The sequence below is a fragment of the Corythoichthys intestinalis genome, chromosome 16 (assembly GCF_030265065.1).
Source record: "Corythoichthys intestinalis isolate RoL2023-P3 chromosome 16, ASM3026506v1, whole genome shotgun sequence".
NCBI classification, from domain to species: Eukaryota; Metazoa; Chordata; class Actinopteri; order Syngnathiformes; family Syngnathidae; genus Corythoichthys; species Corythoichthys intestinalis.
In genome coordinates, this window is record NC_080410.1 from 7,525,885 (window position 1) to 7,549,946 (window position 24,062).

Consider the following 24,062-nt stretch of genomic DNA (forward strand, 5'->3'; position numbering starts at 1 on the left):
AAATCACTCCTGACACATTCCTTCCTGTTTGTATGCTGTGCAGCTTTCGTACTTTTTCAACCTAAATCCGGCGTTAGATCGCTGCATGCGACCGACTGCTAATAAATGAAGCGGAGTGTTAGAAGACCCCCTTTGGGAAGGCGTGATGCAGTGAATGGGGAATGTGTCATGTCAATACATTATGAAGTCTATGGTTTACATGTTAATCACTACCTCATTGTAATCTAGGATGAAAGGCTAATGAGCTCTTGAGGCGGAGGAGTACGAGACCTCATTAGACAATTTTAGCTGCAGCAATAAGCTGTGTTTTCATTTTCCACACATCAACAGTAAACCCTCAGTGGGATTTGACTACACAGATGAATGGAGTGTGAGCAGCAGCTCCACTCTTGTTGACAGTACAGAAGTTTGAAATGTAAATAGACTGGGAGGACCAAAGTAATGATATAGTCAGCCTTTAGGAAAACAGAAGAAAGCATTAATTTGGTTCCCCATACGTTTCAGCCTTGATTTGATCTTAAATATTTTAAAATGTGAATTTTTGATTCATGTAGTAATTATCCGGTATCTGGTAACTCCTGTAAAACCAAGCGATTTTTGGACTAAACACGAACGATTTTTTCGCGTTTATAATCTACTTTAGCCATAGGGGTGTGACAATATATCAAGAATTGATATAACGTTTTAACAAGATGTTACTGCTGCTACCAAGACTTTCCACGTAAATAGTGTCTATTTTAACTCGTTGGCTGCTATTGCCTACGCTAGACATCCTATTCATTTTGAATGTGAATGGGTCAAAATGAATGAATCTTCTTTTGCCTCTCACAGTCAAAATAAATTAGACGTCCAACACCTTCAATGGCACTCAGAGCCAGTCCTCCCAGTTTAAATTAATTGGACGTCTACCATTGTCGATGTGTTAAGAAAGACCTTCCAGTCCAATGCAGATTCTTGACTCTTGACACCTTGTCCAATTCAGATTCAAAGTGATGATGCTGGAACTTTTGTTTGGTGTCGTTCCAGTGAGATTTACTAAGATGACTGCCTAAAGAAAACATCAAAATCCCCTCAGTCCTTGATGATATGGGGCTGCATGTCAGGCAAAGGCACTGGGGAGATGGCTGTGGTTAAATCTTCAATAAATGCACAAGTTTACATTGAAATTTTAGACAGCTTTCATATCCCTTTAATTGAAAGTATTTTTGTCATTTTCCAAGATGACAATGCATCATGCCACAGAGCTAAAACTGTTAAAGCATTCCTTGGAGAAATACTCATCCAGTCAATGTCATGGCCTGCAAATAGCCCAGATCTCAACCCTATTGAAAACCTGTGGTGGAAATTGGAAAAAAATGGTCCACAGCAAGGCTCTGACCTGCAAGGATGATCTGGCAACTCCAATCAAAGAGAGTTGGCACCAATTTGATGAAGAATACTCATCAAGTCCATGCCTTAGAGACTGCAAGCTGTCATAAAAGCCAAAAGTGGTACTACTAAATACTAGAGATGTGTTTTGATTATTATTTCTTTGTTTCTCATGATTCAATATTTTTTTCCTCAGAATTGAGTGATTCCATATATATTTCCCAGCACTTGCTCTATAAAATCAACATTTACTCACCACCACAATGTCTTTATTCATTTCTTTTAGTGCTTCTGAATGCTAAAGAGTTGCACTTGAACTAACTATCCAAGTTGAAGTAATTCATTATTTTTTCAAGTTTTTTCCCTGAGTTTGTTCTACATGATAAAATGTCTGAGTGAGTGCTCGTCCGAGACTGGTGATTCCATACTTTTTTGCTAGGGGTTGTATAACGCCTTTCTACCTTTAAGGCCCTCAAAGCACTTCACAATATAGCCTCATCTACCTACTGGTTATGCAGTATCAGGAGCAACGTGGGGTTCAGTATCTGGCTCAAGGATACTTAGACGAGTTCATCAGGGCGAAGAATTGAACCCACAACCTCTGAGTTGGGGAATGGCTACTCTACCACTATGCCTCGCCACCCCAATCATACAACAATGACATTCTCACCATCTTGGTAAGATGGCAAATAGAGACATAAAGGTAGCTGAAGGATTTGATATTTAAAATGCTTATTATGTCAGTCTCGCAATCCTAAGGTTGAAGTTTTGCAGTCTGTGTGGTTTGCATGTTCTCACTCTGCTCCCTCGCAACACTGTACCATATAATTGTCCATTACTAATAGTGTAATGTACATTCGTCTGACTTCAATGCAGACTACATGCGTTCAGTGTAAATGTGAATGGTTGTCGATTACAATAGCGTGTGCCTTGTGATTAACTAGTAATCTATACAGTGTCTCGTCTGCCTTTTGCCTAGAGTTAGCTGGGATAAACTTGGTTTTAGCGACCTTGACCAGGATAACCGGTATCGAATATATGGATGAGCGATGCAAAAGCTGATCAAAAGCTCATTCACTGTCAATTTCTACCATTGTTGCTAATATTCTGGAAGGGTGGAGGGGCTTTTTGTAAATGAAAGCCACATTGTGCTTTGATACAAATAAAACAATGCTAACCCTGTGTTGCTGAATGGAGGCACAGTTTGGGCATGTGCATGTTTGTTTTTACACCCTCTCCTCACTTCTCCTGCTGGAATCACACCTCTGTCCCGCACTGCCAGTGTGGGGTCATGTAGGGCTAAGTTCTGCAGCACAAGCACATTGCGCGTAATTGGCTTCAAGACGACTAATGCTAGATGGGAGATTTAAGATGTGTTATAATTCACAGAGGTTGTGATTATTTTTTATTTCTAGTGGTGGAATGTAATGAAGTAAAACTACTTCGTTACTGTACTTAAGTACATTTTTGTGTATCTGTGCTTTACGTGAGTACAAATATGAAGTGGTACTTTTTACTTTTACTTCACTACATTTTAGAGCACATACACTGCTGACCAAAAGTATTGGTACCCCGGCAATTCTGTCAGATGATGCTCAATTTCTCCCTGAAAATGATTGCAGTTTCAAATGCTTTTTGTAGTAATATCTTCATTTATTTTGATTGCAAAGAAAAAACACAAAAGAGAATGGAAGAAAAATTAAATCATCATAATTTTACACAAAACTCCTAAAATGGGCCGGACAAAAGTATTGCACCCTTTGAAAAATCATGTGATGCTTCTCTAATTTGTGTAATTAACAGCACCTGTTACTTACCTGTGGCAGATAACAGGAGGTGGCAATAACTAAATCACACTAGCAGCCAATTAAAATGGATTAAAGTTGACTTAACCACTGTCATGTGCCCTTGTGTGTACCACATTGAGCAGGGAAAAAAGAAAGAAGACCTAAGAACTGTCTGAGCACTTGAGAGGCAAAATTGTGAGGAACCATGGGCAATCTCAAGGCTGCAAGTCCATCTCCAAAGACCTGAATATTCCTGTTTCTACCGTGTGCAGTGTCATCAATAAGTGTATAGCCCATGGCACTGTGGCTAAACTCCCTAGATGTGGACGGAAAAGAAAAATTGACGAGAGATTTAAACGAAAGATTGTGCGGATGGTGGATAAAGAACCTTGACTAACATCCAAACAAGTGCAAGCTGTCCTGCAGTCAGAGGGTACAACAGTGTCAACCCGTACTATCTGTCGGCGTCTGAATGAAAAGACCTCTATGGTAGGATACCCAGGAAGACCCGACTTCTGACACAGAGACATAAAAAAGCCAGGCCGGAGTTTTCCAAATTTACCCGAGAAAGCCAGAAAGGGTTAGGGTTAGGCTTTGCAAGAATGTTCTCTGGTCAGATGAGACAAAAGTAGAGCTTTTTGGGGAAAGGCATCAACATAGAGTTTACAAGAACCCCCCCCCCCCCAAAAAACGAGTCCTTCAAAGAAAAGAACACAGTCCCCGCAGTCAAACGTGGCGGAGGTTCCCTGATGTTTTGGGGTTGCTTTGCTACCTCTGGCACTGGACTGCTGGACTGTGTGCATGGCATTATAAAGTCTGAAGACTATCAACAAATTTTGCAGCATAACGTAGGGCCCAGTGTGAGAAAGCTGGGTCTCCCTCAGAGGTCATGGTCTTCCAGCAGGACAATGACCCAAAACACACTTCCAAAAGCACTAGATAATGGTTTGAGAGAAAGCACTGGAGACTTCTAAAATGGCCAGCAATGAATCCAGACCTGAATCCCATAGAACTCCTGCGGAGAGATCTGAAAATGGAGAAGACACCCTTCAAATCTCAGAGACCTGGAGCAGTTGGCCAAAGAAGAATGGTCTCAAATTTCAGCAAAGCATTGTAAGAAACTCATTGATGAATACCGGAAGCGGTTGTCCGCAGTTACTGTATATTGTCTAAAGGTTGTGCTAACAAGTATTAGGCTGAGGGTGCCAATACTTTTGTCCGGCCCATTTTTGGAGTTTTGTGTAAAATGATAATGATTTTTTAATTCATTCTCTTTTGTGTTTTATCATTGCAAGTGAAATGAAGGAAGATATTACTACCAAAGCATTTGTAATTGCAATCATTTTTGGGGAGAAATTGAGCATTATCTGACAGAATTGCTGGAGTGCCAATACTTTTGGCCAGCAGTGTATCTATATTTTTTACGCCACTACTTTTTAAATTGACGCCTGCGTTACACGTTACTTTTGTTTGTTTGTTTTTATCTCATTGTGAATGGATAATTTCATTTTCATGCCTTCGGCTCAATCGATAAGACTGTGCAACTATACCGTAATTAAGCACTAGAGGCAGAAACACGATTACAGGCAAGATTAGGCAGGTGAACAAGATATGGACCAACAGTGAGGGCAGCGCCCGTTCAGACAGCAGGTCCGAGAACAAAAAGTGGTAATTGGCATATGGCAAAATGGTGCGTATGAAATTTCTTTGGCATATGGCAAGATGGCTTTTGGCATATGGCATTTTTTTTTTTTTTTTTTGTGGTCATATGGTATTTTTGCAGGCCATGCACGTCCATGCCACTGACAGCCATGAAAGTTAAAATTTCTAATCATTTTCAATGGCAGAAAGACGTGTGGTTGTGATTTTTGACCATAAACTTACCATTACAGCATATTCACATTCAACTCACACCCAAGTAAAGCAGTGCAATTGACAGCCATGTATGTCCAAATTTTCCATTTATTTTCAATGGCAGAAGAACATGTGTAGTTGTGATTTTTGACCATACACTTACAAATGAAGCACAGTGATATTCAACTGGTACACTTATAAGTCGATGCCATTGACAGCCATTTTGACCGATGCTATTAAAAAAAAAAAAAAACCTGCCATATGCCCAACAAATGCCAGATGCCAAAAGTTATTTTGCCATATTCCAAAAAATTGCTATATAGCAAAAGCCATTTTGCCATATGCCAAAAGCCATTTTGCCATGTGTCTAATACGACTTTCGCTCTCGTTGTCTCTCCCTTCAGATGGGTGCTGCACACATGTAAGGTTTTGTGTTTGTTTCCACCTAGTGTGACTTTTTCCTGTGATTGCCCATTGATTTCATTGTGCCTGCTCCTTGTGTATCCTCCAATCTGCTTCCTCCCGTGTCACCCACCTGTGCCTCGCTGTCTCGTTACCCCTTGTCTGCGTGTGTATATATTCTCCCAGTTTTTGTTGAGTCTTTGTTGCAACATTGTTCCTGTCAATGTCATCGTTTAAGACCCGCTTGTTCCATTGCCCTCGTCCTGCCTTGTTTCCCATTGAGTTGATTTGTTAGCCTGACTTTTTTTTGCCCCTGCTTTTTTGACCCCCGGTCGTTTTGTTTGTACTTTGCTGCCCATTTTTGTGCCTTGTCTCTGCTTTCCTTGCATTTGGGTTCACGCCGCTTGCCTGCCCTGACAAAACTCTTGTACAGTAGGTGGAGGTATACATCTGATAGTTGCTTGCGAGTTTTTTTTTAACTCGTTAAGCTTCTGTTTACAGTGCAGTCAAGATTATTGCTGTTTTTTTTCCATTCTGCAGTTTTAAATCAAATTAAGCTGTCAATGAATTTGCTGGTTTTTTGAATATTGGCTCAGATCTTTGTGTACAGTATACTGTATGTATATACGTATCACATTTTTGCATGGGGAGAAAATTCTTACTTTTTACTTGTAAATTTTAAAGCAAGTACTTTTGAACTTTTTTGCCCCTGTATCTGTACTTTTACTTAAGTAAAAAAAAAAAAAAGGGGGAGTACCTCATCCACGACTGTTTATTTGTATGTTGCAAATTGACATCTGGAGAGGGGAAAAAGTAGTATTTTCTGCCATATTTATTTGGTTATGTTCTGAAACCTATAGCCGTCAATTTGATTTCTATACTCATTTTCCTCATGAGCTGGAGAGAATTGGCTGTGATTCTGTTATTTATTTATTTATTTTTGACAATCAATAGTGATAAATACAATTTTTATGATTTAAATTGGAACTTTGACTTGCTGCTGTGATTGCTCTTCCAAACCAAGTTGTGATCATAAACTTCTTACTTCTCAATTTTCCAAAGCGCAGCATTGACATACCAACACTTAGAATTTTCAACGCTGTGGAAGAAAGAGCAGAGACAGCATCTCCGAAAAGAGTTCCGTTCCTTCAGAGTAAGCTTGAAAATTCTCGGGAGGATCTATTACACTCTCACACAAAGCATTCAGGACAACTTTTAGGACAGAAACCGCCAGCAGAAAACCGTGACTGTCTCCTCTAAAATAATTGGGACACCTCTTGGATTTCTGTTGAGGGTCGATGAGCATTTCCAACGTTGGCCAGCAGACAACACGAAACACAACCCTGTACATGTTGTGTTCCCAAATTTGAGTGACTCCTTGCTTGCTCACCTTCAAAACTCAGAGGAGAAAGGATACCTCTGTGCCCAAAGCTTTGCTGCTCTTTTCACCACAAGCATTCAGTTCACTCTTCTCTACCTTTTTATACATCTGAATGCCATTTGCACCAGTAATGCACTTACCTCAGACATAAACAACAAGACCGGCTTTACCCTTTATCGGGCATGTGACTATTTTTGGTCATAAGAAATAATATTGGCGAGCCCTCTACACTATTCCTGTTAAATCCAGTGTTGAATTATCTGTTCTGCTTGGTACTGTAACATAATTCTATTACATGTTTCAGGCATGAAAATATCTCACCTTTCAGCAAAATTCGCCGTTTTAAAATAAAAAAGGGTGACCTTCGTAAATTGTATAGCTCCGAGAAGAAAATTTTTAAGGGGAGGGTCGGGAGATTTTTTTAAATGTCGGACGCTTGGTATGCAATTGGGGAAAGTGGCACAAAGCCAAAAGAGCACACCAGAGTGGCCGAAACATTGACTTATTTCAACGAAACAACGGAGGGTACACTGTTGTGTCCTGTCTCTTCAATGCCAAGCTTGGCTACAAGTCGACCGTGAATAAACACCTAAAGCGCCGTCACCCAGTTGTAATTTTGGAAGATGACAGGCGACAATTACAAGCTGGGAGATCGTTCGTCCATCTAACTAACTAACTAACTAACTAACTAACTAACTAACTAACTAACTAACTAACTAACTAACTAACTAACTAACTAACTAACTAACTAACTAACTAACTAACTAACTAACTAACTAACTAACTAACTAACTAACTGTTTTATTGAAGTTGCTAAGCCTGTCGCAATATGCAATGAGTCCATTTTTGCACGATAAATAAAAATTTTCATGGATGTGTTTTATCGCCGCGCGCGCGTGCATACATTTGTGCGTGCGTGCTGAAGGCATATGAGACAACAGATCCTTTCACAGATGTTTATTGGTCATCAACACCCCGTTGAATTAAAGTTCAGACATACAAAATAAGGAAACACATCTATATTAAACACTGTAAATGTTGGCATTGCTACATTGAGGCTAATGGGGAAAAATACCATCTACTACAGCTTGCTATAAAACATTGGCAGTCTTCTCCAAAACGCAAACTTGCGGTTAAAAGGTGACACTTCAAAAATGAAAAATAGCTGGTTAACAGCATCTGCAAATTTAAAAAAAAAAAAAAAAATTGATTACTGACACCACATGCAATGACAGAAAACGCTATTTGTGGAGTGTAAAGTGGTGTAGCGGTTTAACAAACATACTTCCGGTGAACATTTCAAAATAAAAGCATGTCATGTTCGTCATATGAATAACGATTTCTGGAGTTAATCCCACATACTTCAGAAGGCGTGTGGAATTTCCGATCCTTAGATTATTCGCGATTCGGCCGTGGAAGATTCGAGAACGATTCACAAACATCCAAATTCCGATTATTGAATTATACCAGGCAAAGCGGAACTAAAACACAGTCAGCGGCGTCTTCGGAATGCAATGAGGAACGGACGGAGAGTAAATATCATGTTCAACTCATGTGTCACATTCATCTGCTGGTTAGATTGTGTTTTGTTGCATGCCTGGTAGTGGGGGGTGTGCCCGACGTCGCACCTGAATCCAATGCCGGCTCATCAACACAGCATTTAAGCACAGGTGATCTCAGAGAGGGCTGCCGAGATATTTGCCTTGCTGATCGCCATTTTACATCTAGCACTATCGTCTCGCTACATTTGCTTGTTACACCCCTGCATTGGTTTTTTTCTGTTCGCGTGCTGCTCTCGTTTGTAAACTCTACCATGTGCAGTTATTTGAGTGTTTTTTTCCGGCTTTTTAGCTCGCTGCCTATCGTCTTAGTTCACATTCGTGTTTGTAGTATTGAGCTCTGTTGACCTGCTGTCATGGACCCCTTTTGTTCTTTCTAATCTTCCGTGACCACGTGTTGTTTTTGGTTTGTACTCATTAAACCCTTGTACGAATCCCCCGCTTGTGGTCTGCTTCGAGGTCCAATCTTGTTTCCGCTTTTGCGGACGCTAACATTATGCCGCTAGATAACAAAAACAATAATACTTGATTGCGGCCGACAGCCGCTACAAAGAACACTCAGTTGCTAGTTGCTACAAACATACGGCCACAATAATGCTACGGTAGATATCACATATATGTAGAACTAGATGTGAAATGACAGACTTGCCGGCGTTAGTAAACAGCTGCCATCTTAAAGCAGTGGACTTCTCTGGAAGGCTCTGTTGTAGCTAACCTAATTAACTTTTTATCTAAAATACCCCTAAATTGGCAAAATATTGACTTGAATCTATCTTTAAATGATGAAACAGTTTTAAAACTTTCACATGTTGAAAGTAGACGGATGGGAAATTATGGAATAACGGGATTAATTTTAACAACTTTAACGGTTGATTCACAATTAATTGAATGTAGTTTAAAGCTGCTGATACAGAATGGGGACTTGAGTATTTTATTTACTGTTTTCAACTGTTAACTTGATACTCAAATAGTAGTTTGGTTTAGCCTGAGAGGATTTTTTAAACAATTTTGGAACTAATATACGAAACATTAAAAGCAGCTAATAACTTGGGGGGTGGGGTGAGGGGGCATCAATAATCGATTTATAATCGAATTGTTGCCTCTGAATCGTAATCGAATCGTTAGGTGCCCAATGATTCCCACCACTAACTATTATATATAGTAGTATACTATAATATTAATGCTAGATATTTTTTTTAAAGAATTGTTTTAAATCATGTTGGAAAGGCGAAGTCAGTGTTCTGAATCTGTTTACATTCAATTATTTTGCACTAGTTAATGCTATCAGCATTTAACCTCATTGTTTATTTGTGATTTATTGTTGTTATTTACGTGTTTATTTCTACATTGATAACAAATTTAAGTGTTCCAAAATGTTTTTGTGAATTAATAAGCATCATCAAAAATTTCATGGCTAAATTAGTAAAAACAGGTGAAAATCAATTATTAGATTAGTCGACTAATCGTGAAACTAGTCTGCTGACTAATCGGGAGAAAATTTGTTGTTTCGGACAGCCCTAGTTGTAGAGTGTACTGGAACATATTTCCTCCACACTCTTGTCACCTTTTTAACCCCTGACCAGTGTTGTTAATAACGACGTTAGAATATAACGGCGTTACTTACGACGTTATTTTTTTAAGTAGTGAGTAAGTGAGTAATCTAATTAATTACTTTTCTCATCTTGGCAATGCCATTACGGTTACTGAGGCGGGAAAGGCATGCGGTACTACGTTGGTTGAATGACGCGAGAAAAGTCTGAGAGAGACGGACTCACGGAGACGAGAGAGCAGAGCAGGAGTGGGGAAGAGGTAAGGGAGTTGTGATGGTGTTGCAAACACGATGCTAGCTGGCTCCAATAATACCTGACTGTAGCCGAAAGCCTACAAACTAGGCCCACATGATGCTACGGTAGTTATCACATAATATAGAAGTAGATACAAATGACAGACACGGCAGCATTGGCAACATGTATAAAGAACTAGATGTGTCAGCAAACAGCCGCCATCTTAAAGCAGTATATCTCTCAGAAAGGCTCTGTTGTAGAGAAACTTCCTAGTGAACCTAAGTGTTTTTATCTAAAATGCTCCTGAACGGCAAAATCTTGACTTCAATCTATCTTAAAATGATGAAACAGTTTTAAAATGTCGAAAATAGACAGAAGGAGACTAATGTAATAATGGGAGCAATTTGAACAACTTTAACGGTTGATTCACAACATTAAATGACTTCCACACATAGCAAAGGTTTCTATCTAGTTATTGCAATATCCGCAATACCTCTGTGTCTAGCTAAGTTTAGGGTAAAGAATTGGGCTAAGGCCAATTGTCCCAAAGACCCTTTAAACTTCACACTGTGTGACCGTATTTGTTGTTGTTGTTTTTTTTTGAGAAAAAAAAAAATTGAAAATTATCACCAGTTACTTTGCCAAGTGACTAATTACTCTTACATTCAGGTAACTGAGTTTCTAACGCAATTACTTTTTGGGAGAAGTAATTTGTAACTGTAATTAACTACTTTTTTAAAGTAAGATTAACAACACTGCCCCTGACCCATTTTCATGCCTAATGTTTGATAATGAGTGTAGATATTCAGATCCATTCATGAAATGTCTGTTTGACTCTCAGGCTCACTCACAAACTCAGAGGTGCGACGGCCTTGCAGAGTCATGATACTGGTGAACCCTCTCAGTGGAAGGGGACAGGCTCTCCAGCTCTTCACCGGCCACCTGCAGGGCATGCTGAATGAAGCTGCAGTCCCCTACACGCTTGTCATCACAGGTCGGCAATGTGCACACATGCACTAACACGCACAAATGCTCTCTACTATGAACATGGATTTTTAAGCATTGCATACAGGTGTAAAGCGTTTTTTTTGGACAATTTTTATAAACGTTATGCCTTTTTCACCAGGTTTGCATGGTAATTTGCATTGTAAGTGCCCAGATTGTAAATTTTCAAGATATTTTAACTGGTTTGGGAAAATCGAAAAAGTGTAAAATAACGTAAAAACACTATTGTGCTTTGGTAACTTTTTATTTTTATTTAAAAAAATCTTGTTACTTAAAATCATGATGGTGCTGACACCTCACTCCAGTCAGGATTCAAACACACACCTTCATCTTGGCAGTCAAACATGCTAACTACTGAGATACTACAGAACAGTTGGTGGAAGTGCTGTGCGTGTAGAACAGTTGTCTCCAAACTATTCCACATAGGGCCGCAGTGGGTGCAAGATTTAACTCCAACAAAACAAGACCACACCTTTTCACCAATTTGGTGTTTTATAAGTGTAATCAGTTGATTGCAATCAGGTGCTGCTTGTTTTAGTAGAAATCACATTGGTTAACATTGTGGTCACATTGTGCTTGATCGGTATGAACAAAAACCAGGACCCACAGCGGCCCTCGAGGACCGGTTTAAAGACCCCTGGTGTAGAGGATTATGAAAACAAGACTAGTTGGAGAACAAGAAAGCGAGCACTGTGGCATCATTCGAGAGCATCCGATATGGGTTTTTAAGGACCGATCCCGATTATTAGTAGTCAGAGGGACCGATTTTTGGAGTCGATATTCATTTGCATTAAAAGTGTAAAAAATGGTGTAAAAAATTTGAATCATGCAAAAATGTTATGCCGAAATAACCCAGTTTTAAATGGATTTTTTTCATATCGGCCGGTCGGATTTAAAAAAAAAAAAAAAAAAAAAAAAAAAGGCCCATACGATATATGTCAAATTTCCAAATATCGGCGCCGATAATCGGTCTATTTAGAGACCTCACCACCATCAGACATGTTCAAGGTATGTATCACAAAAGTGAGTACACCCCTCACATTTCAGCGGATATTTAAGTACCGGTATATCTTTTCAAGGACAACACTGACAAAAAGACACTTTGACACAATGAAAAGTAGTCCGTGTGCAGCTTATATAATAGAGTTAATTTATTTCCCCCGCAAAATAACATAAAATATAGCCATTAATATTTAAACCCCTGGCAACAAAAGTGAGTACACCCATTTGAGAAATATTAAAATAGAACATGTCAACTGTCAATATTTTGTGTGGCTACCACTATTATCCAGAACTGCCTTTACTCTCCTGGGCATGGAGTTGACCAGCGCTTCACAGGTTGCCACTGGAATGCTCTTCCACTCCTCCATGACTAAGTTGCGGAACTGCCGGATATTTGAGACTTTGCGCACCTTCACCTTCCGGTTGAGAATACCCCAAAGATGTTCTATTGGGTTCAGGTCTGGAGACTTGCTTGGCCAGTCCATCACCTTTACTCTCAGCCTCTTAAGTAAAGCAGTGGTCATCTTGGAGGTGTGTTTGGGGTCAATGCCCTGTGACCCAGTTTCTGGAGGGAGGGGATCATGCTCTGCTGCAGTATTTTACAGAACATGTTGGAGTTCATGTTTCCCTCAATGGAATGTAACTATCCAACTCCTGCAGCACTCATGCAGCCCCAGACCATGACATTCCCACCACCATGCTTGACTGTAGGTATGACACACTTATCTTTGTACTCTTCAACTGGTCGCCGCCACACATGCTTGAGACCATGGGAACCAAACAAATGAATCTTCGTTTCATCTAACCATAAGACATGGTTCCAGTAATCCATGTGCTTTGTTGACATGTCTTCAGCAAACTGTTTGCGGGCTTTCTTGTGTACCGTCTTCAGAAGAGGCTTCCTCCTGGGGTGACAGCCATGCACACCAATTTGATGTAGAGTGCGGCATATGGTCTGAGCACTACCTGGCTGATCAGTATGAGAGAGTGTCTGAGCTGCACTACAAATTTGAACATACCTGCCCCCTATCCACACCTGGACCTAGTAACACTAACGAGTCACATGACATTTTGGAGGGAAAATGACAAGCAGTACTCAATTTGGACATTTAGGGATGTAGTTTCTAAGGGGTGTACTCACTTTTGTTGCCAGGAGTTTAGATATTGATGGCTATATTTTGAGTTATTTTGAGGGAAAATAAATGAACTCTATTATATAAGCTGCACACTGACTTTTCATTGTGTCAAAGTGTCATTTTGTCAGTGTTGTCCCATGAAAAGATATACTTAAACATCTGCAGAAATGTGAGGGGTGTACTCACTTTTGTTATACCCTGTACTTTTTAACAGTAATTTGAGGGAAAACAGCAGTTCTGTGTATTCCATATGAAATACAATATTGTGGTACCTCTACTTACGAAATTACTTGGTTCTGGAAGTGGTTTCGTAACTTAACTTCTGTAAGTAGAGACACGTTGTCCGGGTAAATGCCCTAATCTGTTCCAAGCCCCCCAGACATAAATCGTTTATAATGCATAAAAATTAATTGAAACATGTCAGAAATACATGTTACAATTACATTATTGCACAATGAACATAAAATGAGAGTTGTGCATAATGTAAAACACCAAGAATAGAGTAAAGAATAGAAGTTAATCCACTCATGTAAAGCTGTCGGAACACAAGGGGTGAATGAAGAGGACGCTGGGATACACACATACAGTAGAGGTCCCTCTTAGCGAATTGGATGTGAGGAACGCTAGGTAACAGCCAATGGCAGAGCAGCCATCAGTATGTTACGTTCAGTAAACTCTGGGAGCTACAAGTACCAGCCATACTGTATTTTTGCCTTTCGTATACTGAAATTTCTTTCGTAACAAGAGGCAATATTGGTTAAGCGTGTCTTAACCTGAAAATTCTTTATGCAGAGATGTTCGTAAGTAGAGGTAAAGTATTTTACCATAAATTTGAGTAAAAAACTCACATGTAATAGAAACTTGATGGGTTATTTTTTTCCTTTTTAAACATGGGGTTTGAGGTTAGGGGGGCATTTTGCATAAAGTCAAAGAAGTAAAGCATCCCTGGGTAGGAGGAATTAAATTTTTAATCTCAGCATGAGACCACTGCACTGACAAGTGGGGCACGCAAACTCCCACTTACGCTGTTTTAAATAGAATTAGCCCAAGTGTCAACAAGCTTAAATTCTTGCAGATGTTATACAGCATTTACATATATTTTTTGAAGACATAAGTATCAAGATCAAGGTTCACACACACCCGCATACACACAGAAACAGTACGTTTCTCGTTATGTATGGCGAGCTGGTGAGCATCATTAACCTATCTAGCTGCATCTCTCTCACACCCTCTATGACTACCATAGCCTTGTTTTGACAGTGTCAACCACTCAACATGCAAGAATACGCAGCCTGTCCTCACTGCAATTTGGTAGTGCAGCTAAATCACCCCAGCAGTTGAAACAAAGGTCGAGAGCAAGAAAAAAGCAAAGTAGTATGATGGGTTTATTAAGAAATAGTTCATCTGTGGAGAGGAGGATCAACTGAGTTGGTAAATGTGGGTTGCTCGACAGAAACTCTTATGAAAATTTGATGGCACAGTGTGACACATTACTGCCATCCTTCCCAGACAAATTGCATTGGACGTCTCGCCGTCAATGTCAGTGAAACATGATCAGTAAATGCCAGGCATCACAGTTGAAACGGATTAGATGTCTGTCATGGTCAATGGCAGTGAATGAGTTAAAGAACAATATAGCCATTTCACCTTGACGTATAGCACATGAATCTAACACATGTAGTATATACTTACTATTTATAGCTTAGCAAGCAAGCTTCACTATCACAATGTATGAGATACATGGAAAATCTGGTATTCTGTAGATTGGGCTGGAATTAGTTGGGGCTAACAAGGACAGACTGAATCTGAAAGAACCAGTGTTGTTTTTAGCAGCCCTGTTAATTTTCACCTTAGTCTTTGTCTTTTGAAGGATAATACTTATTAGTCAGTCACATTTTAATCATCTCAAAATGTGTTTTCGTCTAGTTTTTGTTGACGAAAACTCAAGACAAATTTTGTCTAGTTTTAGTCGACGTTAACTCAAAATGTTTTCGTCTGTAAAAGTATAAAAGTTTAACTAAAAAAAAAACAAACAAAAAAAAAAAACATAAATACATAAATAAAGGTTTCCAACTTTTTCAAATGAACATTGACAGACAAGCATATATCGTAGCGTCTATCCAAAAGGACAACACCAACTATACACACTCAGCAGGAAAGCAGTACAGTACAAAATACGATTACGGATTTGACTCGCCACTTGTGTCTACATCTGACGACATGCTCGAAATACGATGATTTATAACAGCGCTGCAGTTCGTTTTCCCGCAAGACAAACATACAGCATATTTTCTTGTGAGAGAAATCAGCATGGGTTCCAAGGAGGTTAGTGCAGGTGGTGAAAAAAGGAAAAAGTTACTTACCATTGAAATGAAGATGGAAATGATAGAAAAATATGACCCAGATAGCAAAATATAACTGGAGAGGACATTGGCCAGATGTACTACACATTTCAGCCCAACTTAGTAAAATGGATCCGCCCCAGTGTCTTTTTGAATAATTGCCCAAACTCAGTAAGGAGTCACTTGCCGGATCAGCAACCAATTTTCGGCCGGAACTGGTCCAAAGTAGCAGACACCGCATTAATGTATGGCCCGGATAAGTCACACGTCACCCAATCTGGGCCAGATTTTTATCAAAATAGTTTTCAGAATTAAATTTGAGTTCCATATTGTTCAATGTATCATACTGTAATGTGTTTGTATTGCAAATTAAATTTGTTCTATCAAAAGCAATAATGGCAAAACTTATTTTTTCAGGCCATTTCACAATGCTAACATATTAATGCAACATACAACAAGAAGACAATACAACATTTTTTTCACAAAATATTTTAATTGGAACAAGCAACTCTACATTAAAGATGACCCATTTTTAGACTGTAAACAACATAATTGTATTTGTTAAGGTTCTTGGGTAACGGGGGACCTAATTTATTGACAATGAGAGGTAGTGATTGATAGCATCAGAAGAATCCATTGGCAGTTTGGTGATAGAACGGTGGCCTGTAGTACGAAGCCGGTTTTGTGGCTTAGCAGGGTAACTTCGAGAGTAATTTCATCACGTGCAGCATAATTTATCAGCCCAGCGGGACTAGAAAGGTGGATATGTTGAAACCGGGGAATGTTGCCATGGCAACACACGCCACACGTCAAACCTGGTCGTCTCAGAGTTAGATCTTGTTTAACCCCAGGATTCCAATTAACCACACTCTATTTAAACAGCACTCCTCCGTGGATGTGTCCTCTTGACAATGACAGCGTACCTGGAAGAGCCGTACGACATTGGCGCGCGGATTGTGAGGGGCTCTCTATGGAGGGCACGGGTTTTCGGAGACTGCCAGATTCCGCTGGCGTACCTGGACGATGTTCTACATGAAAGATATAGATTTTCATCTGAAGGAATTCGTTGCCTGTGCCAGATGATCGAGGCGGACGTCACTAATGTAACCTGCCGAAGTCAGGCCCTCACAACCACGCAGATTGTGTGCCTGTCCTTGCGCTCTTTCGCCAGTGGACAATATATGTATTCCATCGGTGATGCTGAATATCTGAGTAACACTGTATGCCGTGCGATTCGGAAAGTTGTAGGAGTGGGGTATGGAAACGCTTCAAATTGATTGTTGAAAATGCTATACATAAACTTGTGTCGGCCTCGCTGAATGTAAATGAATGTGGAGCTTTGCTCTCAAACCAGAAATATATTAAATCAACGTTTCCATTGTTATTTCGTTGTGTAAATGCATTTATAATAATCATAAAAAATATGTAGACTATTTAAACATTAAGAAACTTGCGTTTTTCTCTGCCAACTCGAAGAGATTAAAATAAATGTCAAATCCACTGATAGAACAGACACAAATATAAAAGATATAAATGTTTATTGAATATGCATCTTCCAGTCTTGTTTAACTGTGAGAATTCGTTACAAAAGACGGGCTTTAATTTATTGTCATTATGCACCGGCACAAATGTGATTACACAAAACGCAACCATCCATCCATCCATCCATCCATCCATCCATCCATCCATCCATCCATCCATCCATCCATCCATCCATCCATCCATCCATCCATCCATCCATCCATCCATCCATCCATCCATCCATCCATCCATCCATCCATCCATCCATCCATCCATTATCTTCCGCTTATTCCGGGGTCGGGTCGCGGGGGCAGCAGCTTCAGCAGGGAAGCCCAAACTTCCCTCTCCCCAGCCACTTCAGCCAGCTCCTCCGGCGGGATTCCAAGACGTTCCCAGGCCAGCCGAGCGACATAGTCTCTCCAGCGTGTCCTGGGTCGACCCCGGGGCCTCCCGCCGGTGGGACATGCCCGGAACACCTCTCCAGGGAGGCGTCCAGGAGGCATCCGAACCAGATGCCCGAGCCACCTCAACTGGCTCCTCTCAACGCGGAGGAGTAGCGGCTCGACACCAAGCCCCTCCCGGATGACCGAGCTTCTCACCCGATCTCTAAGGGAGAGCCCGGACACCCTGCGGAGGAAACTCATTTCGGCCGCTTGTATCCGGGATCTTGTTCTTTCGGTCACGACCCACAGCTCGTGACCATAGGTGAGGGTAGGAACGTAGATCGACCGGTAAATCGAGAGCTTCGCCTTTTGGCTCAGCTCCTTCTTCACCACAACGGACCGGTGCAGAGTCCGCATCACTGCAGACGCTGCACCGATCCGCCTGTCAATCTCCCGCTCCCTCCTACCCTCACTCGTAAACAAGACCCCAAGATACTTAAACTCCTCCACTTGGGGCAGGATCTCATCCCCGACCCGGAGAGGGCATGCCACCCTTTTCCGGCTGAGGACCATGGTCTTGGATTTGGAGGTGCTGATCTTCATCCCAACCGCATCACACTCGGCTGCAAACCGCCCCAGTGAGAGTTGGAGGTCACGGCTTGATGAAGCCAACAGCACCACATCATCTGCAAAAAGCAGAGATGAGATGCTGAGGCCACCAAACCGGACCCCCTCAACGCTTCGGCTGCGCCTAGAAATTCTGTCCATAAAAATTATGAACAAAATCGGTGACAAAGGGCAGCCTTGGCGGAGTCCAACCCTCACTGGGAACGAATTCGACTTACTGCCGGCAATGCGGACCAGACTCTGACACCGGTCGTACAAGGACCGAACAGCCCTTACCAAGGGGCTCGGTACCCCGTACTCCCGGAGCACCCTCCACAGGACTCCCCTAGGCACACGGTCGAACGCCTTCTCCAAATCCACAAAACACATGTAGACTGGTTGAGCGAACTCCCATGCACCCTCGAGGACCCTGCCGAGGGTGTAGAGCTGGTCCACTGTTCCACGGCCGGGACGAAAACCACACTGCTCCTCCTGAATCCGAGATTCGACTTCCCGACGGACCCTCCTCTCCAGCACCCCTGAATAGACTTTACCGGGGAGGCTGAGGAGTGTGATCCCTCTATAATTGGAACACACTCTCCGGTCCCCCTTTTTAAAAAGGGGGACCACCACCCCTGTCTGCCAATCCAGAGGCACTGTCCCCGATGTCCACGCGATGTTGTAGAGGCATGTCAGCCATGACAGCCCTACAACATCCAGAGCCTTTAGGAACTCTGGGCGGATCTCATCTACCCCCGGGGCCTTGCCACCGAGGAGCTTACCAACCACCTCAGTGACTTCAACCCCAGAGATTGAAGAGCCCACCTCAGAGTTCCCAGACTCTGCTTCCTCAAAGGAAGGCGTGTCGGTGGAATTGAGGAGGGCTTCGAAGTATTCTCCCCACCGACTCACGACGTCCCGAGTCGAGGTCAGCAGTACACCATCTTCACTATACACAGTGTTAATGGTGCACCTCTCCTCAGACGCCGGATGGTGGACCAGAATTTCCTTGAAGCCGTCCGGAAGTTGTTTTCCATGGCCTCACCGAACTCCTCCCATGTCCGAGTTTTTGCCTCGGCGACCGCCGAAGCCGCAGTCCGCTTGGTCAGCCGGTACCTGTCAGCTGCCTCCGGAGTCCCACAGGCCAAAAAGGCCCGATAGGCCTCCTTCTTCAGCTTGACGGCATCCCTTACCCCAGGTGTCCACCAGCGGGTTTGGGGATTGCAGCCACGACAGGCACCAACCACCTTACGGCCACAGCTCCGATCGGCCGCCTCAACAATGGAGGTGCGGAACATGGTCCACTCGGACTCAATGTCCCCCACCTCCCCCGGGACAAGGGAGAAGTTCTGCCGGAGGTGGGTGTTGAAGCCCTTTCTGACAGGGGATTCTGCCAGACGTTCCCAGCAGACCTTCACAATACGTTTGGGCCTGCCAGGTCTGACCAGCATCTTCCCCCACCATTAGGTGGTGATCAGTTGACAGCTCTGCCCCTCTCTTCACCCGAGTGTCCAAAACATGCGGCCGCAAGTCCGATGACACGATCACAAAGTCGATCATCGAACTGCGGCCTAGGGTGTCCTGGTGCCAAGTGCACATATGGACACCCTTATGTTTGAACATGGTGTTCGTTATGGACAATCCGTGACGAGCACAGAAGTCCAATAACAGAACACCGCTCGGGTTCTGATCGGGGGGGCCGTTCCTCCCAATCACGCCCCTCCAGGTCTCACTGTCATTGCCCACGTGAGCGTTGAAGTCCCCCAGCAGAACGAGGGAGTCCCCAGAGGGGGCACTCTCCAGCACACCCTCCAAGGACTCCAAAAAGGGTGGGTACTCTGAACTGCTGTTTGGTGCATAAGCACAAACAACAGTCAGGACCCGTCCCCCCACCCGAAGGCGGAGGGAGGCTACCCTCTCGTCTACTGGGGTAAACCCCAGCGTACAGGCACCAAGCCGGGGGGCAATAAGTATGCCCACACCTGCTCGGCGCCTCTCACCGTGGGCAACTCCAGAGTGGAAGAGGGTCCAACCCCTCTCGAGGGGACTGGTATCGGAACCCAAACTGTGTGTGGAGGAGAGTCCAACTATATCTAGTTGGAACTTCTCTGCCTCACACACCAGCTCGGGCTCCTTCCCCACCAGAGAGGTGACATTCCATGTCCCAAGAGTTAGCTTCTGTAGCCGGGGGTCGGACCGCCAAGGCCCCCGCCTTTGGCTGCCGCCCAAATTGCTACGCACCCGACCCCTTTGGCCCTTCCCACAGGTGGTGAGCCCATGGGAAGGCGGACCCACGTTGCCTTTTCGGGCTGTGCCTGGCCGGACCCCATGGGAAAAGGCCCGGCCACCAGACGCTCGCCTTCGAGCCCCACCCCCAGGCCTGGCTCCAGAGGAGGGCCCCGGTAACCCGCGTCCGGGCAAGGGAAACTTGGATCCTGTAATTTTCTCCATCATAAGGGGTCTTGTGAGCCATTCTTTGTCTGGCCCCTCACCTAGGACCTGTTTGCCATGGGTGACCCTGCCAGGGGCTTAAAGCCCCCTAGACAACATAGCTCCTAGGATCAATTGGACACGCAAACCCCTCCACCACGATAAGGTGATGACTCAAGGAGTCAATAAAAGAGCAATAAATGCATTCAAAACTAAATTAGAATACGTGAGCTTAGCCTCCAATGGTATAAAAATTATGTATAACAAATTAGAATCTAAGTACAACAAAAGAACAATTGGCTAACTAGCATAGCAATCGTCCACCAGCTTAAATGCTATAAAATGCTAACATCTTATTATTATTATTTTTTTTACAACGTTCTTAACACATCTTCAAACACTCATTGCCACAAAAAAATCTAAATATACTTCTAAACTAAATTATGAATGCAATAACAAACATATCAGCTCAAAGAAAAAAAATCTTGTGTTGGTCTTAACCAGTGTTGGGCACGTTACTTTAAAAAAGTAATTAGTTACATTACTCACTACTTCTTCCAAAAACTAACTGAGTTAGTAACTCAATTACTCTATAGTAAAAGTAACTGGTTACCAGGGAAAGTAACTATTTCCGTTACTTTAAAAAGAACTTGTTGTATGTCAAAGAATTTGAAATTTTCTGAGCAGTATTCGAGTCAGTTGAATAGAGAAGAACAGACAGGTAGTTAACTTGTTAGGTGCTTCAGCAGATTTGAATTGCTTACCACAGATGTCGACAAAAGCTTTGCCCCGGGACATAAATTACACATTACATGCAGGTTCTTTCCTTTAATTTCAACGAACTTGAAATAGTGTCTATATATCCACCTCTTAAAGGACAATTTTTCTTCTGAATACTCTGCCATCCCGACCCTGTGCATCTGTTTTGCGTGTGTGTGTTTGCCGCACCCGCTGTTCTGGTTTGCTTGTGAAATCACCGGCTCTGATTGGCTTATCATGACACATGACTCTAACCCTCAGCCAATCACAATCACTTCCATCGCATCTCTCGAGGGGCATTCAGGTAGGCTCGTTTCCCGACAATTCACGTCACCTTCAAAGCGTCTGCCATCCTCAAGATGGAAGCAGAATTATTGCTGGCTGACAGTGGGAGATGGGAACGTGGCTAGCATCAGGTGTAGCAAACACAGAAACGTTACCAAACTTTGGAAAGCATTGTCTAATTGAATGAGCAGGGACAAACAGCTTGGAGTCAGAAGTACATGCTCTATTCTCGAACCTGAACGCACCCCAAGTCTTGGATGACAAATCAAATGAGCAGAGAGTCGACTCGACACGGCTGGTAGTTTCTTCAATTTATTCAGAGTAAGTAACGCACCGCTTTTAACCGTCAGTAACGGTAACGGCGTTGTAATGGCGGAAAAAGTAATTAGTTAGATTACCCCGTTACTGAAAAAATAACGCCGTTACGTAACGGCGTTATTTATAACGGCGTTACTCCCAACACTGGTCTTAACAAGGGAGTAGTTGGATTCAGCCGTTGGACGAGTTATGTCATATTCACTGTTGCCACTAGAGGGCAGTGTCTCCAGCCAAATAAATAAAACTAAATGCAAACACCATTACAACTCCTCTCAAAATTATATTTATAATCGAATTACTGAATCGTTGGAGCACTATAACCAATATCCCTGTGGTCCTGTGTCCTCTTTATGGACTGATTTGTATAGAGATGTGTATAGAGATCACGTCATTTTCAAAGTATCGGAATCGGCAAAAAAACATAGGACATGCCTTTTTTTAAACATATATATATATATCTATATTTTAATTAGATCGTTTTCTGATTGTATTTAACGTTACAGACATAATATGTTACACTCATCCAGAGTCTTTGGTTTAGGCTTAAGGTAGGGTTATTAAATTTATCCCGTTAACGGCGGTAATTAATTAAAAAAAAATTATCACGTTAAAATATTTAACGCAATTCACGCATGCGCTGCACGACCCACTCACGCATTGTCACGTTCAATCTGTAATGGCACCGTTTTATCTATATATAGAGCTAAAAGGCAGCGTAAAATGAGTAATGTGAATTTTGGTAGCCTTTGGAGCATTTTTTTAATTGGCCAAAGCCTTACAATCCCTCTCCCCACAATTAGAAATATCGTGGGAAGCAACGTGGGGCAGAAAGGTAGTAATTGAGCTTTTTCTTAACACCCTATGTTATTTCCCAACGCAGAGAAGATATATCAATTGGTACCACTACGCACAGTCATGGGTGCACTTCCTATCATGCATTTGGGCACAACAGTTAAATGGCTACAGTATCATTTACTGAAAGCTCAACAAATACACTAGATGGCAATATTTAGTCACAATATACAAAGTCACATTTATCCTTTAAGAATTACAAGTCTTTCTATCCGTGGATCCCTCTCACAGAAAGAATGTTAATAATGTAAATGTCATCTTGAGGATTTATTGTCATATTAAACAAATACAGTACTCATGTACTGTATGTTGAATGTATATATTCGTCTGAGTTTTATTCATTTTTTTCTTAATGCATTGCCAAAATGTATATGATCGGGAAAAATTATCGGGAATGATTGGAATTGAATCGGGAGCAAAAAAAAAAGCAATCGGATCGGGAAATATCGGGATCGGCAGATACTCAAACTAAAACGATCGGGATCGGATCGGGAGACAAAAAACATGACCGGAACAACCCTAGTTTTGTATGTTATAAAATATATTCTTAATTATTCTTAACTTTTATTGAACAAGCCTTGTTTCGCTCTGTTTGAAATTCATGTGGCAGTCTATGAGTTGCAATTACAGTATATCTTTACAGACTATAACAGAGCCTTTGCCTGAAGGTAGGACGAACACCAGTAAAGCAGCCTCCTGAGTATGCATGTACCTCTTGCATACTGTATGAAGCATTCAGTACAGCGGCCAGCCTGCTCTTCGTCCTGTGCTACCTCAGTCAAATAACAGGAGCCTAGTGCATTTGAATTTGAATTTACACCAAAAGAAGTGCATTTATTCTCACCCCTACTGAGCAGTCCCTTCCCTTAGGTCGGGGTTATCGTGTTAGTCAGTCACTCCTGAATAGTGAAGTGGCTGGGACTTAATGCATCATCTTGAGACCTAGCAGGCCACAAGTGCTGAGTTGGCTGCTGAGCACACATTACTCCTTCTGCCGCTATGTCTGTCAGCACAGCACACAGCATTGCATGACTGAATCCTGACATACTGTTCACACATACAAGAGAGGGGGAATTCTCATTTGTGTGTGTCAATATTTTCCATGATCAATACTGCTTCCGAAGCAAACCTTCAGCACATCGATTTGTGCTAATTTAGTTGTCTCCTGTCTTGTCTGACTCTTTTTTGCATTGTTGACAATTGTGAGCGCTCTGCTTCCATTCACACACCCTCACACACTTGTGTTGCACCGATACCCTTTTTTGCCTCCCGATATTGAGTCCGATGC

The 24,062-nt window shown here is 42.2% G+C and overlaps 1 protein-coding gene across 1 annotated transcript in view; it reads left to right on the forward strand.

The window, feature by feature from the left end:
• The window catches only part of LOC130904368 (sphingosine kinase 1-like), a 94,565-nt gene that overhangs the window by 40,175 nt on the left and 30,328 nt on the right, over positions 1–24,062 (forward strand). The window contains exon 3 of the mRNA XM_057817089.1: positions 10,977–11,129. Within this exon, the coding sequence (XP_057673072.1) occupies positions 10,977–11,129 (153 nt within the window). The remainder of the gene's footprint in view (positions 1–10,976; positions 11,130–24,062) is intronic.